Source organism: Nestor notabilis, unplaced genomic scaffold (assembly GCF_000696875.1).
Source record: "Nestor notabilis isolate BGI_N333 unplaced genomic scaffold, ASM69687v1 scaffold2497, whole genome shotgun sequence".
Taxonomy (NCBI): Eukaryota; Metazoa; Chordata; class Aves; order Psittaciformes; family Psittacidae; genus Nestor; species Nestor notabilis.
Window position 1 is genome coordinate 517 of NW_009937616.1, and position 17,663 is coordinate 18,179.

At 46.8% G+C, this 17,663-nt stretch overlaps 1 protein-coding gene across 1 annotated transcript; it reads right to left on the minus strand.

Annotated features, from left to right (window-relative positions):
• Window positions 1-891: 891 nt before the first annotated feature.
• Window positions 892-17,188, minus strand: LOC104409100 (coiled-coil domain-containing protein 108-like; the record flags this gene model as incomplete). Its single annotated transcript, XM_010018889.1, has 17 exons — window positions 17,084-17,188; window positions 16,656-16,810; window positions 15,880-15,982; window positions 13,972-14,138; window positions 12,336-12,535; window positions 11,512-11,657; window positions 10,206-10,428; window positions 9,589-9,854; window positions 8,223-8,423; window positions 7,462-7,824; window positions 6,315-6,452; window positions 5,201-5,446; window positions 4,584-4,808; window positions 3,770-3,922; window positions 2,693-2,858; window positions 2,015-2,143; window positions 892-1,108 (listed from the first exon to the last, which is right to left on the minus strand). Coding segments are annotated over exons 1-17 (3,203 nt in total), but the record flags the coding sequence as incomplete, so codon positions are not given.
• Between the last annotated feature and the right edge of the window lie 475 nt (window positions 17,189-17,663).

Genomic DNA, 17,663 nt, shown 5'->3' on the forward strand with positions numbered 1-17,663 from the left:
GAGCCCGTTACAAGAGATGGAGCCTGACATCATGGACTGGATGGATTCATCAGCTTTATAGGGATTAGTCCATGGACTAAGGAATGACAGCTCTCTCTTTGTGTGTGGGTGTGGGTATATGTGTGTGTGTATATATATATGTATATATGAGACAAAAGTGATGGTATATTGAAAAATGTGGGATCTGAGCATGAGGTGAATGGTATGGAATAAGGAGTGGATACTGTCCTGGGTTCAGCTACAGCAGTCATTTTTTCCTTCTTCTTTGTAGCTGGTACAGTGCTATTTTTTGAGTTTCAGCCTGGGAACAACGCTGATAACACTGATGGTTTTAGTTGTTGCTAAGTAATACTTACTCCGACCAAGGACTTTCTCAGTCTCATGCTCTGCCAGGGAGGAGGGGAAGCCAGGAGGAAGCAGAGACAGGACATCTCCTGGCCAAAGGGGTATTCCATACCACAGTACGTCATGCCGAGTATACTAATCGGGGGGAGTTGTTATTATTGGTGGTAGCAGTAGTGGTTTTTGTAGTATATGTTAGTTACTGGACTGCTGTTATCTCAGCCCGTGCGAGTTACATTCCTTCGATTCTCCTCTCCCTCCCTCTGGGAGCAAGTGGGGGGAGTGAGCAAGTGGCTGCATGGTTCTGAGTTACGGGCTGGGCTTAGACCACGGCAAGGTCCATTGCAATTAAATTATTATTTGTTTCTGTGGCTCCTTTCTAGGCAATGTAAGCAGAGAAGTGGAGGTGAACAACTGCCTGAAGCAGCTAGGATGGAAAAACAAGAGTGCCAAACAGCAGCGAGCTGCAATACAAGCCGATGGCCACAGCATCTCTGTCTGGCTGCTAGTAGGGACTGAAAGATCCTCTGAGCTATTTCCTCATCTTACCTGTGCCTAGTGGGAACTCTGTAGATGAGCTCACTGGGAGTTGGGTCTTGCTTCAAGTATTTATTCAGCATGTCCAAGGAAAAGAGCCTCCAGAGGTGCAACTTGCTGATACCACTGCCACTCCCTGCAACTGTGATGCAGAAAGTTGGGTAGACACCTGTTGCTACGATGGAGCAGAGGGGCTGCTGCTCCTCTTCTGTGCTTCTAAGACCTGTAGCTGGGGAGAGAAAGAAACACCAAAAAGTAGTCATGGATCATTAAGGGGCAGCTGCCTGGGACAGCAAAACAGAGAGGCCCTCCCCAGACCAAAAAAAGAACAGGACTTTGGCAGCTTCTGAAAACCTCTAAACCACTGACTTCCAGTTGTACCTTGACCTCTGCATTTAGAGATCACCAAGACAATGAATGTGATCCTTCTTAACAATGTACTTACACAGGTTGGCTATGCACTATGTGATCCCCCCTTTTTCCATTTAAGCCTACAGCCTAGTCATTTTATGAAGTGCCCTTTGTTTTCAAGCTGAAAAATCATAAATATTTGTTTACATCTTGTCTTCTCCATACCATTCACGAGGCATTGCCATGCTCCACTTTCCAAGCTGGTAACTCCTTAACTCCTTGTCTAACTAGTGTCTTCTTGTAGAAACATTGCTCCCCACCTCTGAATATCCCTGTTACATGTTACACATTGTTACATATCCTTGTTATCCCTCTCCATGCCTTTTCTAGTTAAACTTCCTTCCTTCTCATACTTGGACCAATCCAGATCTGCCAAAAGGACCCCAGCTGCATGAGACTGTTTGCATGAACCTCTCAGAACGTGTCTCAGGACATATCGTAAAAGGCCATGATCACACAGAGGAGCAGTGAATCTTGTGACCAGAGCAGAAGGAAATTTGGACCTTCCCTTGGCTGTGTCTTATGGTTCAATCATATCTAACATAATCTAAAAGGTGCATCTAAAGGGAGGTAGCACATAGGATCTGGCTCTGGTGAATTGCTTGTCACCAGATTTCTTCAGGCAGAACTCATACAATGGGGTGGGAACTGTGCGGCTCAGCCTGTTATGGCCCAGTATACTTGGTTGGAAGGGAATGATTTTCCCAAAACACCCATCTCTCACCTGTAGGGGTGCAAAGAGCATATTTGATTGACCAGGTGTAATGCAGCTGATGGGCTAGCCTGACTGTTACTCGGACAAAAGCTCTTGACCTTGCAGGGATAGTCCCTCTGGAGTGTTCCAGCTCTAGAGCTGTAGGAGAAAAGAGATTGTATGAGCTCTTGGCTCATACATGTTCAGCACAAAAATCCCTAATCCTTCCTGTGCTTAAGCCACTGCCGTCCCCATGCCTAATCATTAGGAACAGCTTCAGATGTTGAAGCTGGTATTCCCAGACTACAACTGGAGGCAGCTCATTGGGACTACCCAGCCTGTCTTTGGCCAGCAATGAACAGGGAACTTCCCCAAAGGAGGTCCTCTAGAAAGACAGCTAAGGGTTGCACTCCACCATTTCTTCTGCAAACTCCTTTAAATTCTCTCTCTGCTGGAAAAGCACATCTTATTTCAAGGCCCAAGTTGGTCTCACTTCAGTTGTTGTGTTCTGGGTTATGCTTTTTCCAGCAAGATAGAAGAGTCATCTGTAGTAAATCCCTCAGCAAAGGAGCAGACCCTTTAAGGCACTTCAGAGAATCAATGCAAGCTAGCCAGCAAGCAGCCCAACTTCTGAGTTTATGCTAGATTGATTTTGCAGAAGAAAGGGGAAAGCCAAGGCCTCATCCCATGCTAATTCCCTTACAGTACCTAGTGGATCACGGCAGACCTCCTCAGGGTCAGAAGGCTCAGTGATCAGTTGTTCCACACTGAGGATGTACTTCAAAGAACAGATCCCATCATTTAGCAACACAATGGTGCAGCTTTTCAGGTCACCAACCAGAACATTTCCAAGGTCCAGGTGCTCCTTTTCTGCCTGAATACAAACCCACCATGCAGTAGTCAGTGTTACATGCTGAACTTGCAGCTGAGTGTCGCCACCACTCATCTCACCACATGCTGATCCTTTGACACACACAATGCAGTGCAAAGGGCTCCCTGCTTTGTGTAGGACCTGGCATCCCCTGGGAGATGTCAGAAGAGGGCTACAGGTGCTCAACCCCTCCTCCAAATTCTTTCTCCTACTGTTACTTAGACTGCTTGCTGGACAGGATGCAGTATATTCAGGGCTGTGAGGACACTAGCTAGCCAGCTGTACTTGGGACAAGGGCTAAGGTACACCTGCTGGTCCCTCCATGACTGCATTAAGAGTCCCCCTCTCTTCTGGGTAGTCATCCACTCACATGCAATTTATAGTGACTCAGTATATTTAAGACATTACCACCTATCTGTCCAATGTGATTGATGTGAGGCAATGACTTACTAAGTATTATTTTATTTAGCTCTGGTTCCTTAAGAAACATGCCTGGAAATGAAGATCTGCAGATAATAAGAGGAAAGCCAGGTGGATGTGTGCTGGCTACACCACTTGAACAGTTAGGTCCACTACACTTAAAAATCAGACTGACAGCAGAACAAATGGAGAAGGAGAGCAGACAGAATGAGAGGAGAGAGCTCCAAATCCCAAGAGCCAAATAGCTTGCTTGATTTGGTCTGGAACAGAGGATTTGGGCAGGTCACATTTGAACTGGCAGGACATTTACATCATGCTGTTGCCATTAGGCTGCCAGAATCAGTTCTTTCATCTCCACTGAAAGAAACAACTGGGAGTTTTGCTGTAAATCCTTATTACTTGCCTCCAGTACAGCCTGTGCAGAAAGGGGAAGCCCAAGGCCCCCATCCTACCCTAGTACTTCTTCATACTACCCACTGGGTCCAATTCCTTACCCTGATGGTGCCCAGTGCCCCCTCTCCAACAATCCGTAAGGCATAACAAACAGTTTCAGGACGCACAGGGTCTGTGTTTTTTCTCCTCACAAACACCTTGGCTCGCAGCAGATACTTGGTCTCCTTGTCAGGAGTAAAAGTCCATGCCTGAGCCTGAAACCACAAGAGGGAATGAAAGTGCTCACAGGAGCTCCAGATCAGAGCCAACACCACAACAGTTGCATTCAATGCACAGCCCCTTCCTCTGTTACAGATAACTAGTCCTTTACAGGCAACTCTGGAGACACTCTCACTTCAATCTTCCACCATCACTGCCTGTGTCAAAGGTTCATATTGGGAATGCACATTCAGATATTGAAAGCCAGGCTTTGGAGATATGCTAGTCCTCATTACTCTCAATAAGCGCTCAGGGAATACAAGTATAAGTTTAGAACCTGAATTTACGGATGGGAGAACAGTAGAAAAAAAATCATAAACCCTCATGTGCTCTCATTTGTCTTCTGGCTATTGACATCTGGTGCATGACAAAGTTGCTGCTGTGTTAATGCCCAGTCCCCTCCAGGGTATCATTATCTAGTGCCTGTCTAAGACCCATTTTGTTTGTAATCAAGGACAGTGTTGTCATGTTTGGGCAAATCCACATCATAGCAACCAGCACAACTGCAGATACTGGCTAGCAATCCACACTAAGATAGGCTGGTATTCCCCAATTTTAGCATTAATCACCAAATGATTGGTGGCCTTCACATTTCTGCCCTAAACGTTCTGCACCTGTCCTGTAGAGAACAAAATACTTGGCAGAACTTGAACTTACCATGGCTTCATAGGGCTGGAGGATCCCTGCAGAGGGACTAACAGACAGGATCTTGATGTCAGACTGATGGATCTTCCATGTGAAAACCATGGGTAGCCTTGTGCAGTTTTTTATGGTATACATTCGTGTAAAAGAGGTCCCTATATAGACAGGTTTGAAGTATAGATTTCCTTCACCTTCTAAGAGCAAATTAAGGGACTCACCACAACTCTGGAGAGCAATTTCCTGTGGAATTAAGGAAAAAAGTAACAGACATTAGCCTCCAGAGATGCCTTGCAAAGATGCTGCTCCTGCCAACAGAGAAGCAAAAACAAAACTGGGTCTGAGGGACGAGAGGAAGAGTTTTAGGTTGTGCTATCAAGGAGGGCCTTGAGCACAGTATAGTATGTTCTAGGAGGTGGAAACCAAGGGAACGGGGTACAGGATGTCTGGCACCACAAGCACCTTCCATCTGCAGTGTTGACCCTGCCCTAAATTTTGAAAGTATTCTTTCATTCCTATTTCCAAAGGGAAAAATCTAAACTAACCGTTAGGAAATATAACAGGTGTCACTGTGAAAAGGGGAGATTACAAGGGAACAAAACTTTGCTCACTATCTTCTACTTCCCTCTCCCTACCTTGGTGTATCCAGGGTGAGAGTTCAGCTGCAAAGGTAGGACATGCCTCTGTGAAACTGTGTTAACTGGGTGGGTGGAGAGAAAGAAAATCTGGTGGCCTCCTGGAATGATGTGTCCTGAGCAGGGCTTGACCAAAAGAGAGGGACAGGCAGCTTGGTTCACACTGAAAGTTATCAGAGAGGTACCAGTGTTCAAGAGCAGCATGCTGCAGTAGGTATGTCTGTTAGGAGCCACAGGAGGAAAAGTCTGGTGGAAACAAGAAAGAAGGGGTTTTTACACTGGATTTAGAAAACAACTTAAAGGAAAAGCTTTCACTGTGTTGAATTCTAGGTTCCAACAAGCATTATCCTGAGTCTATGGAAAACTTTGTAACAACTTCTCTTCAAAGAAAGAAAGGAGACGACCCAAGGGTATGCAAATCACAGTCTTTTCCCTTCCCACACTGGCCCTCAACTTTCATAGGCTCATGGGACCAGTGAAGCTACTTTCCGTTATACAGTGCTTTCTGTTCATCCAATAAGTGAGCTGCATGGATGGTGACCTCCTGAATTAAGAATTCCAGAAGACTGGAATTTGCTCCAGCTCATGCATACCAGATACAGGCTGCATGTCCTGGACTACCTGAGGAGATTTTCTAAGAGGTTCTCAAGATCATTTTTACTGCCTAGAGAGTCAGATCTTGCATTACCTCATAGGAGCAATACTTCCTTGTGCTATAAAAACATCAGAAAGAGGCAGGGAAGCTTCCACTCTACCTTGCAACCACTTCTTTTCCGTAAGTGTGAATTCTGTGTGCTGCCCTCAATTTGCGTACGTGCATGCAGAGTGTTTGAGGCTCCTGGGAGGGGACTAAGCATCCTTGTCAGTGCCTATATCCATTTAAACAGAAAGGAAGGAGATCCCAACCGCTTTCCACTCAGAGCTAATGAGATTCTCAGTGAATCCTGACACACTTGAGGCTGGGAAGTTAATGCAGAAGGAGCATCCTACTTCTGTACTAAAGCAGGAGTCTTCACACCAGCAGAAACCACCTAAGGCACATCTCAGGATGGTGAAGACTTCAAAGGTAAACACTGAGCGTCTCTGCAAAGATCCAAATGTCACTCATACACACCTTGGGGACATCCAGGATGTACTGTGGGATGAAGTGCTCCCGTCCTTCTTCAAACGTGTGTGCTCTCAGCTTGACAGTCAGGCACCAGGATGGACAGATGGTGGCATCCTCCTCGATGTTGTTGTAGTGTCTCAGCACCTGCAGGCATGCAAGGAACAGAACAGAGTGCATGTAGGAAGGGAGTGTGACAGGATGCCTTCAAGTGCATTCACCATCACAACCAGCAGTTTGTTTCAATGACATCTCTGGGGCTGAGAAATTTACTTTTTCAGGGAAGCAGGGCTGCCCAGCGCTGGATGAGGAACATGACTGCTGCTTTCCCAGAGAAGCTATATTTTAGACCAAAAAGACCACTGAATTACTTTCAGGCAGAAGGACTGATCCAAGCTATTCGGCAATACTGTAAAAGTTGCCTTGGGGAAGGAAGGTCTACAGATACTCTAATACAGTTTGAGATACTTGCAGATGCTAAAGTTAGCACTCAACAGTGAGGCACTGAAAATAATCAGCTGTCCATCACCTGAGCCTAAGAAACCCCTGAGGCAAAGGTTACTCCCAGATAAACTCCACTGGCTTAGAAGGGAAAAAAATGCAAGAAGAGTATTCAATAAAGTAATGAAGATCTCTTTCACGTACCAGGATGTTTCTGGCTGCTAAAACTCCTGCAATTACAGCCTTGTGTGACATGAATCCCACATCATGTGGGAGGAGAGGCTGCAGTCTTATACAGTGCCTTCAACAGCTTTACTTGTGGAGGGCCAGACACAAAAAACAAGTTAATATTCATCACCCAGACCACAACAGCCATTTTTGTGCAGGCTTCCATCCATACTAATAGTGCAGTAATTCCTCCTTCAGTGAGGTGTACATTACTTCACATTCATTGGGAGTAAGATCAAATGTGACTGTCCATACAGATGAGCTGTGGCAGCTTCACTGATTTATCTTTGCCAGGACACAGGTGAAGGAGAAATTTTAACCTACCAGTGTATCAAAGCATTGGCCAAAGGAGTTAACAAAGATGCCAGTTTTCCAAATTCAAAATAAAAGGTTCCATTTGAATTCTAACTCCCCCAAAAACCTTTAGCCTGCAAACAATTGCTTGCTAGGCACTCTCTGGCAACCGGTCTTAGTAATTCCTACTAACCTTGTAGAAGGCAAAACCTTCCAGCTCTGCGGCATAGAGAGTGTTGAGCTGAGTGGGATTGAAAATGACACAAAAGGCTGAAGACTTCAAAGGCGGGATGTCGCACATTTCAGGGCTCACTCGGAAGGCACTGCCATGGCTTAGAGTCCAGGCAACAGTGATACTTCCTTTGGTGTTGTTGGTCACACAGAGAGGAAGCGGTTTTACCTTGTGAAGCGGCAGGCAGCAACCAAAATCATACTCCCTGGGGCTGACACTAACATGAGGGGGAAACAAGGCCATGTCGCTGCTTTCACCATCATAGAAATATTCAGTCATAGAGTCGATTTCAAAGTATTCCTTTGGAGGCTTGTCCTGAGAGATCTACAGGATGGAAACATCTGAGCGTGAGCAGGGGAAGTGTGCCTGTGGGAGTCAACAGGCACTACAGTCCTGATTGCCCTCACAACAGGAGGGCATGCACTTCAGTAACAGTTCCCAGAACAGGTCAAAGTCTTCAAGGAGGCTCCTGGTTGCAAGCCAGTCCTCAAGCTGAAACTACACAAAGGAAAAGGATACCCCATGACTGAGTTAAAGCCAGAAAGTGGCTTAGTGCCTGAGCTTGGTAAAGATCGTGTTGGTGTGTGCTAGGAACATTAACTAAAGAAATCATTCTGACACCTGCAAGTCCTTCTAGATCTGCTTGGCCAATGCAACAGAAGCCCAACAGCTGCAGAGAAGAGCACGTAAGAAACTTAGATTCCAGGGAGGACAGATCATACCTCAGGGAGCAGCATGAGGGCTCCCTTTTCATCCATCTGCAACTGCCCATCCTTCAGCATCGCACTCATGATATCAGGAGGGTAGAAGGTCAGTCCCCTCACCATGTTGGTTCGGTACCAGGAGAGGTGTCTTGCCTGAAGGATTGCTGGTGTAGTTGTGTCTGAATGGCAGGTACCAAAAAAGTCCACATACAAGGGTTCCTGGGAAAACAGCAGAAAGAAATAATCAGCCCTTCTGCGATGGGTTTGAAAGTTACAACGTCCCAGTATCTCACTTCCCATGCCTGTGAAAAGCTTATTTTATGTGGCCCAAGAACGTTCTTGAAACTGGAGTGAAAGTTGAAGATGCCAAGTGCACACAGTGCAGCTAAATTTAACTCAGAGACCTAAACAGACAGGAGCCACTGAGAATGCACCTCACTCTACCCATAAGCATTACTGACTGCCTGTCCACATCAGCCCCCTACCTACTGATAGGAACCTGCACCATGGGGATTCTGCTCAACAAGAGCTTGGGTCCTGCACTTGGGTCACAACCACCACATATAATCATACAGGCTTGGGGAAGAATGGCTGGAAAAGGACCTCAGGGTGTTGTTCAACAACCAGCTGAACATGAGCCAGGAGTGTGCCCAGGTGGCTAAGAAGGCAAATAACATCCTGGCTTGTAACAGAAATAGTGTGGCCAGCAGGACTAGATAAGTGTTCTCCCACTGTACTTCACACTGGTGAGGCTGGACCCCGAAAATTGTGTTCAGGTTTGAGCCCCTTAGTACAAGAAAGACATTGAGGTGCTGGAGTGTGTCCAAAGAAGGACAACAAAACTGGTGAAGGGTCTAGAGAACAAGTCTTATGTGGAACGGCTGGGGAACTGGGGTTGTTTAGCCTAGAGAAGAGAAGGCTCAGGGGAGCTCTTATTGCTTTCTACAACTACCTGAAAGGAGGTGGTAGTGAGGCAGGAGCTGGTCTTTTCTCCCAAGTAAAAAGCGATAGAAAAGAGGAAATGGTCTCAAGTTGCACTGGGGGAGATTTAGACTCAATATCAGGAAAAACTTCTTCACTGAAAGGGTTGTCAAGCATTGGAAAAAGCTGCACAGGGAAGTGATGGAGTCACCATCTCTGAAGATATTTAGAAGATGTGTAGATGTGGTGCTTAGGGACATGCCTTCATGGTGGACTTGGTAGTGCTAGATTAATGGTTGGACTTGATCTTAAAGGTCCTTTCCACTTTAGATGATTCTATGATCGGTATCAATGGAAATGCAGTTGGAAGAGATTTCTGGGGGCTACTGAGAGAGGTCAGCCCCAGTGGGCTGTATTGGAAGATCCCCCTCAGTTATCACAGCGATGAAGCCACCTCTCATACCTGATGGTGGACAAGGCACACCACTCTGCGGTGATAGCTGATGGGGTGAGTGGGTCGAAAGGTCACCTTCAACACTAGTGTTGTTGTGCCCTCCAAGACTCCACAGGGGCGATCCAAGGAGAAGATGCTCCCTGTGACACCAATATCAAATTGGTAATAGGCTGGGACATCTGAGGTGTTGCTGATTTCCAGCGTCCGCATCAAACTTTCTCCAAGATTGATCCAGTCGAAGTCCAATGAACCTTGATGCAGGGACACTGAAGGACCTAGCACAACAAAATGCAAGACAGATCCTGAACCTGACATAGCTGTTTCTATCAATGTACCACAAGCCACTGCTGCGCTTAACTGATCTTCCCAAACCAGAATCACCTAATCAGCAAACCCACCAGTCCTAATGTCCAGCAAACAGCTGGACATTCACTTTTAACAATCTCACATCTGTCTCAAGCAAGTATAAACCCCAAATGGTGCACCCGGGACAGCCTAGAGCCCAGCAGAAGGTAAGTCAGAGACTGAGGGCTGCAACAGTCCCTAATCCTTCCTCAAGCACTAGCCCTTCCCCTGCAGTGCTAAGAAGACATCAGGGAGAACAGGGAAGGGTTTCACTCTGGTACCTTTACATGAGCCAGCCACCTTCAGGACAGTCTGCAGGAGGTACCCAGCAGATATGATAGTGAAATAGTCAGTACTGTGCTCTCCTACTATCTGAGGCTGAAATCGTATGCACAAGACCAGCTTCCCTTTGGCAGGGACAATGCCATGGGATACATCACAGGAGAAAACATGATCTTGAAGCAAAGGATCTTCTGATCTTTCTATCCTACATGGTGCATCAACCTGCAAGTAGAAAATAAATAGGTTAATGAAGGAGCCAGCAGGAGCCAGGATGGCTCTGAATGCAGGACACTTATTAGTGAAGAACTGCAGTTATCAGCAGAGCCGAACATCATCAAGGCTACTGCAGCCCAGCACAGAAAGGCTGTGCAAACCTCTACCACCCTGTCCTGCTGGAGCACTGGGAGCACTGCTGGCAGCAAGTTCCCACAATGTGCTCAGAAGTCAGTGCAGCAAAATATCCTGGTGATCTCTGGGGTTGGAGTGCCCCTCCTGGTAAGGTGGAGGATGGCTCAAAGTGAGTTCAGTGGCCAAAGTAGCCTAAGTGACTGCTGTGAATGTGGGACCGGCAGGCAGATAACTTAGGTACTTCCATCTACAGCTCCACCTTGTCTGGGGACCTTTTCACAAAAGAAAGGACTGGCACTCTGATGCCTTCCTCAAATCTCTTAAAAAAGGATCCTGGTCTTTGCCTAGGGATGCTGAGCACCACTGCAGTGTGAATAAAAACAGTACAACAAATTACCAGGTCTTTGCCACCCTGAGTTGCAGAGCCTGTGGAAGACTCAGCACTGCTCAGCTTGTTGGCAGTCTCTGAGTACATCCATTTTTTAAGGGGCTGAGCTGTCACAGGGAACCAAGTGCTCAAATGCAGCCCGCTTGACTTTCAGAACAGTTCACAGGGTTGTAGTCCACTGAGGACAGCAAAAGAGTCATCAGCAGCCTGAGAGACATGCATGCCAATTTGAGACTGCCACAACTTCCACACAGGACTGATGGGCTTGTCCAGGGTGAGTAGGAGAGCGGCAGGGTGTGAAGGACAACAGTGGCTGCCTGATCTGGACCAAGTGCAGTGGGAAGAAGACAAGGAACTGTCTTACCATGCTGCAGATGGATGTGTTGCTAGCTTTGCAGCTGGAAGGCAAGGTTGAATGGCCTGGTTGGTAGGGGAAGGCTCATCAACTCTGTTTTACTCACATTCCCATTTGGGTTATTTTCACAGCATTAAGGGAGATACTCAAACCCACATATCCCAGGGAAGCGTGCCAGCATGCCAACTTCTCAGAAGTCACCCTCTCCACATACCACAGACATGTTGAAGATTTCTACACACTTCTCCACAGTTGTCCCCACTGGCACTGATCCAAAGCACAACACATCCTGAAACTTCCCAGGCTGTACACCTTCATTCTCTTCTCCTACCACACTCACCTGCAGGTAGGGGTATTTGGCTGTTAAAGGGAATAATATACTGGGTTAAGAAAGAGAGGTGGAATTTCCATCCCTCGATATTCAATGCTCACCTGGACAAGCCTCTGAACAATATTGAGTAACTCTGAAGTTAGATCCAACTTTGAAGTTGGCCCTGTTTTGAACCAAACTATCTCCCTTCCAGCCTTAATTTACTAAACTCGGAGTTATATCTTTTGTCAGTGGCCATACAAGGCATTTCAGGGAAGGACTTGCTAATGAAACCATTGCTTACTCTAGAATGTATCTTGCATCCAGAAAGCTTCAGTTTTCCTTCATCTCTCTCTCTATCAAGGACAGATAGGAGAGACAGAGTGCACAGACCAGGAATTTCTGGAGGTTTCTGCGTTGTGCCAGTGAACTCGTCTCACTTTTGCCCCTCTGTCAACTTAAGCAGGCTCCAGAAATGCTGGTTTGGCCAAAGCATGCCACAGTGCATATCAGACCCAGGGTCTTTTCAGATCACATTTTCAAATTGGCAAAAGTACATTAAAGAATTTCACAGGCCACTTTTAAACCATAGTTTTCATTTGCTCACAGTAGGCTGAGCCAACTATGACACAATCTCAGAGCACAGAACCTCCATTTATCCTTGTGGAATGCTATTCCATAGTTCAGGATGATACAGACTTTGAGTGTTAAATGCAATAAAGACTCACACAGGGCTTTTAGCTGGATAGTCCTCTTTCGTTTCTCTTCACTTCCAAACCAGCATGTTGCTGTCACATCATACACTGCAGCTACCTTGGGTTGGAAGACCACTTTGACCATGCACTCAGCACCTGGGTTCAGTATGCTGTAGTCAGGAATCATGTAGAAAGGGCTTGGTGTCTCCCAGTCAAAAACAGTGATGAGATCACTAGGAAATGGAGATACACCTTAAGTAGACAAACGTATCCATAGCTGCCTGAGCAATCGCACGTAGGATGGCCTTCCCAATGAGTTACTCAGTTAGGATGTGAAGCAGCCAGTGTTGAATGGCAGAATCCCCAAAGCACCTGGCCAAACGTGTTGCTGGGAAGAAATTTGTCTCTAGCTTCTGCAAATGCTCAGTTCACACTTTAATGAATCTTAGCTATTACAGATAAGGACTCTATTAATGGCCATAAAATTTCCCAGCTTCATCATGTCACAGTAAAAAAAAAAAAAAAATCAGCTCCAGAATGAAGTATTTGCTTTTCCTTCTACTTAATTCCAAATGAACATTTGTTCCTCTGTTATATGCCCAGGTGAGAAGAGAGGACCAAACTGTTTTCTTAATACCTCATTCAGCTCTTGAGAACTCACTTTGCTTTTTGATTTGTGTGAAGAACATGATATACCATCAGGTTTTCACATTTTATTGATTCCAAGCTGTGTGTTACTTACCATCCATATCCTCCACCACCCTGAACCTCTCAAACAGAACAAATGATTTCTCTAAGGGAAGAATGAGTCACCTGAACTGGTTTCTGGCTGATACCTTGGCTCTGCTGAAGGTACCTGTGCCCTCAGCCTTTCCACCCTCCACTGCATCAGCTGACTTCTTTGGGGAGCACCTTTCCCAGCTAGTAAAGATTACTCTGCTCTTGATGAAAAAAGTTGGAAGTACACCTCCTTCTTGCCTGGGCACTATTTCACCACACTCCTTTCTACAATACTGCCTGAATTACTGTCCTTCCCTCACTAAAATAAGACAGTCCTTGGTACCTGGGAATATCTTTGCTTCTAAATGATGACTCCAAGTGACAGAATGCTGCTACTACTTTGGGAAGCTCCATGAACCTAAGAGCAGACACTGGGAAGACTCTCCAAATTCTGTATTGCCTGCCTCCAAATCAAAAAGTTCAGCCCAAGCACCAGAAACTCGACTGCCATCCCTACAGCATCCCTGTGCTGAAGGAACATTGGTCAAGTCAGAAAGATTATAATATTTCCAGCTGATAGCTCATCTCTCCCTGCTCATGCTAGGCTTGCTGCCTTTGATTAAGTAGAAGCCCAGACCTCTGCTTTGAATGTGGAAAGTTAATGGAATACCATGCTGGTCACCAGCTAGTTCTTGTGCATGAAAGGTTCTCAGCATATGCTGGAAACAGACAGATGTGAAGTGCCAAGATGTGCCCATGGTGAGATCCAACCTGCACTACCATTTCTGCTGCCTTTTCTGCCTCAGAGAAGGCAGAGATCTGCTGCCTGTCAAGGCAGCCAGCAGACCTAAGAACAACTGGAAGGAGTTGCCTTCATAGGAGAGTCCAAAAAGATGGCAAAATACCTGACAAAACAGAAGGAGGCTCTGCTCAGCCACATCTCACTCACCCAATGTTGCGCACAGGGAATGTTATCTCCGTGACATTGTGAACAGCACAGGTAGGCAACTGGACAGCAGCTGGGAAGGACAGACAGGAGCACGGGAGCGTAGCACGCAGGGTGACGGAGAACTCACCCCCATCCTTCTTAAAGCAGATACTGTCTTCGTACTCCCTCTGCACAGAAAAGCAAGGGGAGACAGCAGTTAAATGGACTCCATCTTGCAGGTACTGCAGCTCCAACCATGCACACCCATCACCTTCATCTCTGAAAGTGTTGAGGGAGAAAACATCAACAACAGAGGCAGCAGGGGAGGACTCTGTGCAGGAAAGAGAGCATCTGAAGAGCTCAAAAAAGGCAGGCAGTGAGGCAGGTGCTCAGGCATACTCCTCACTCTGACAGGGAACACACAAACACCCTCAGAGAGAGCAGCTGAAGTCTGCATGTGTTTCACCTGAGTTGTTTCGATGCAGAAAGATTTCTTCCACTGTTTTCAAGATCCCAATTCAGCTAAACTGAAACATGCACAATATTTCTTGGAGCTTCATGAGCACAGAAAATCACTTTAAGTGATTTGTCAACTAGAGACCTAAGCAGACAACACACAGCTTAAAGATGCAGCGTTGACAGCACTGTGTACAAATAGCCCCAGAACGTCTGCTAACTAGCCAAGATAGAAGGAACTGCAAGATACCTGTCTTCCATGCTCCCCAGTTGTCACCTCTCCTGAGTACCAATTATACAACTAAGTGCTTGGGCACTGCATCACACACAGTCCTGCTCTCTCTGAGAAAGAGAGTCCTGCTCTAGTGATTGACGTGGTGTAGACAAACTATTCACTGAAAATGGAATGAGGTCAACAGCTATTTCACAAAGGGAACACTGATCGGTTCAGAAAATCATGATACTAAAAGAGCAGGGTACTGGGAATCCATCAATGATCACAGTCTGTGGCTAGGACTCAGATTCACATCAAAGACATATAGCTGTGGACAAGAGCCAGAGATCTACACTCAGAGCCAAGAAAGACACCAGAAACAAGCTGCAAATCATAGAATCATAGAATAGTTAGGGTTGGAAAGGACCTTAAGATCATCTAGTTCCAACCCCCCCGGCCATGAGCAGGAACACCACATACTAAACTATGTCGCCCAAGGCTCTGTCCAGCCTGGCCTTAAATGCCTCCAGGGTTGGAGCATTCACAACTTCCTTGGGCAACCTATTCCAGTGCCTCACCATCCTCACTGTGAAGTGAGGATATCTTATATCTAACCTAAAGTTCCCCTGTTTAAGTTAAAGCCATTACCCCTTGTCCTACCACTAAAGTCCCTAATGAAGAGTCCCTTCCCAGCATCAAGAAAAATCAAGAAAAAAGGGGTGGGTAATAAGAGTCAAGAATCACTGCTGTTAAAAATAAAGCTTAAAGAAACCCACCCAAAAGAAGGGAGGCCCTTGACATATGCCTTATAGAAAATCAGTAGCCCTTCAATGTAGAGGCTTTGGGGTCTCCTGTAAAGCAGAGAGTGAATCCCTCAAACCAAGGTTCTGCACTCAAACTCAAACCACCCAGCTGAGGTTCCCTTGAATGAAACCAGATTTAGACAGTTCAAGTGCTTTATCTTACTGATTTCATGGCCAGAAGCAGCACATGAAAATCCGGGAACAATTTTAGTGAGGATCTCTTTCATAACTACTGGCAAACTCTGCAGAGCAGTCAGGGATTAGGGCTCCCTCAGGTACTGACAATGTGGGGAGAGCAGGAAGATCCCACTGCCCAGCCTTTCCCTGCTAAAACATTCCCTAAGGACCAGTTCATTCAAGTGAAAACAAATTCAAAAGGACAAGAGAAGCAGAGGCACACTGCCCCTCTGGAGGCCAGCCTGAGCACTGAGAGCAGTTTTGGGGTTGCCACTTTACCTTTTCAATGGGCCGGAAAACGATGGGCAGAGTTAAGGACATACCAGGTCTCAGAATGATTGGCTGTGGAAAAACAGTAAAGAAGAATCTCGTGGAAGGACACCTAAAGAATGAAATCAGAACAAGATACTTTTTCTGAGGGCATATAGCTGTTGTTAAGTTAGACACCATAAAAGAGAATGAAAAACATCAAACCCTCCAGACCTCACAACGAGAAGCACTTCACACATCTGTACCTTGGTAGCAAATCAACAGAAACAGGGGCAGAACCCAGGTGTCCTGAAAACCCATTCCCAGCTGTAAGTACCTATCCCTTCCTCGAATAATATTTTACATTCTTAGACCGTGCAGCATGAGCAAAACACATTGAGCAGAAACATTTAAGTTTCAGAGCAGGGAGGGTCACAGGGAGTGCTGGAGTGGCTCAACATCCAGTGGGACTCCCAGGAACAATGGTTTTAGGACACACTAGTGACTGGCTGGCATACATCCACAATTAAAATCTCACCAGACTGGAAACGCCTCACAGACAGAAGTATCAGCAAAACAGAATTCCAAAAAACAAAACAAAACAATGTTTAATTTAAAATACTCCTGCCAGAAAGAAGGACTGTGCTTCTGAATTAGCAGGTTTATGTCATGATACATGAGTGTGCATGTGCTGTCTCCAGCTGAAACTGACACCTGAAAAGGTGTTACTTGGGAGGTGCAGCAGGAGGGATGAAGATTCAGTGAGAGCGTGAGGAGTACAAAGGAGAAGGAAACTTCCCACGCACCTGTAGCTCAGCTTCTGGGTTTTCTCATTAACATTTTTCAAGATCAGGGGTTTGATGATCTCTTTTCCAACCTCCCATCCGTGCCACGTGAGTGTTTTGGTCACCTCAATGCCCCAGAATACGCCTTTTTTCTTCTTTGCCTTTCCTGCAGACAGCTTAGGGAGTTGCAAGGGGGACATTAGCAGTCTGGGAGGGAGGAAGGGAGGGAGGAGAAAGCACTCAAACAGCTCTATCTCTATGCTAAAGTTCCCGACTCTAGCAAAGGATGGGAGGAGCCGCCCTGCGGCAAAGCTCCAGGAGTCCGGAGGGGACACCTCCTGGCCACAACCCAAACAGCAGGTTCTAAAGGATGTCACGAACGAGGGAAGCAAAGGCTGAAGAGTCTGTCGTTTTGCTTGTCTCCCTGCCCTGCCAGTAAATCCCCGCACCGCAATGGCACCCTTTGCTTCCCCACTCCCCTTCCTGACGCAGCCATAGGACAGCCTCCGAAAAGTGTCAGAGTTTCGGGGCTCGCCATGCGCCTGAGCAAGCATCTGAGAAACAAGAGAGAAAACTCCTCACACACTGCTCCTGCACCCAGCCAGCCTTTGCTGCCCAGACCTGGGTGCTTCCAGAGACCCGCCGGCCCTTCCTGGGGCTCAGAGTGGCATAGCTCCCTGTAGAGTCCCCAGTAGAGTCCCCATTTTGCTAGCTGAGTCCGGCGCTCCCCACAGACCAGGAGTCCCGCCTCACTCACAGCTCAGACCCCTCTGGCAGAGCTCCCTTAGGCCGCTATAGCACAGCCCTGCAAAGCCCACGAGAGACCCATGGAGCCCAGTGCAGCAAAGCCTTGCCCTGTAGCCTTGCCTGGCCCCCTAAAGCCCCAGATCGATGCTGTGGCACTACCTGTGCCCTACGGCAAGAGCCTGCCCGGCTCGCAGGGGCACAGCCCAGTCCCCTGTAACCCTTGCCTGACCCCCGGAGCAGAGCCCAGGTCCCGGGCCACCGCCACCTCCGGGCCCGCACGGC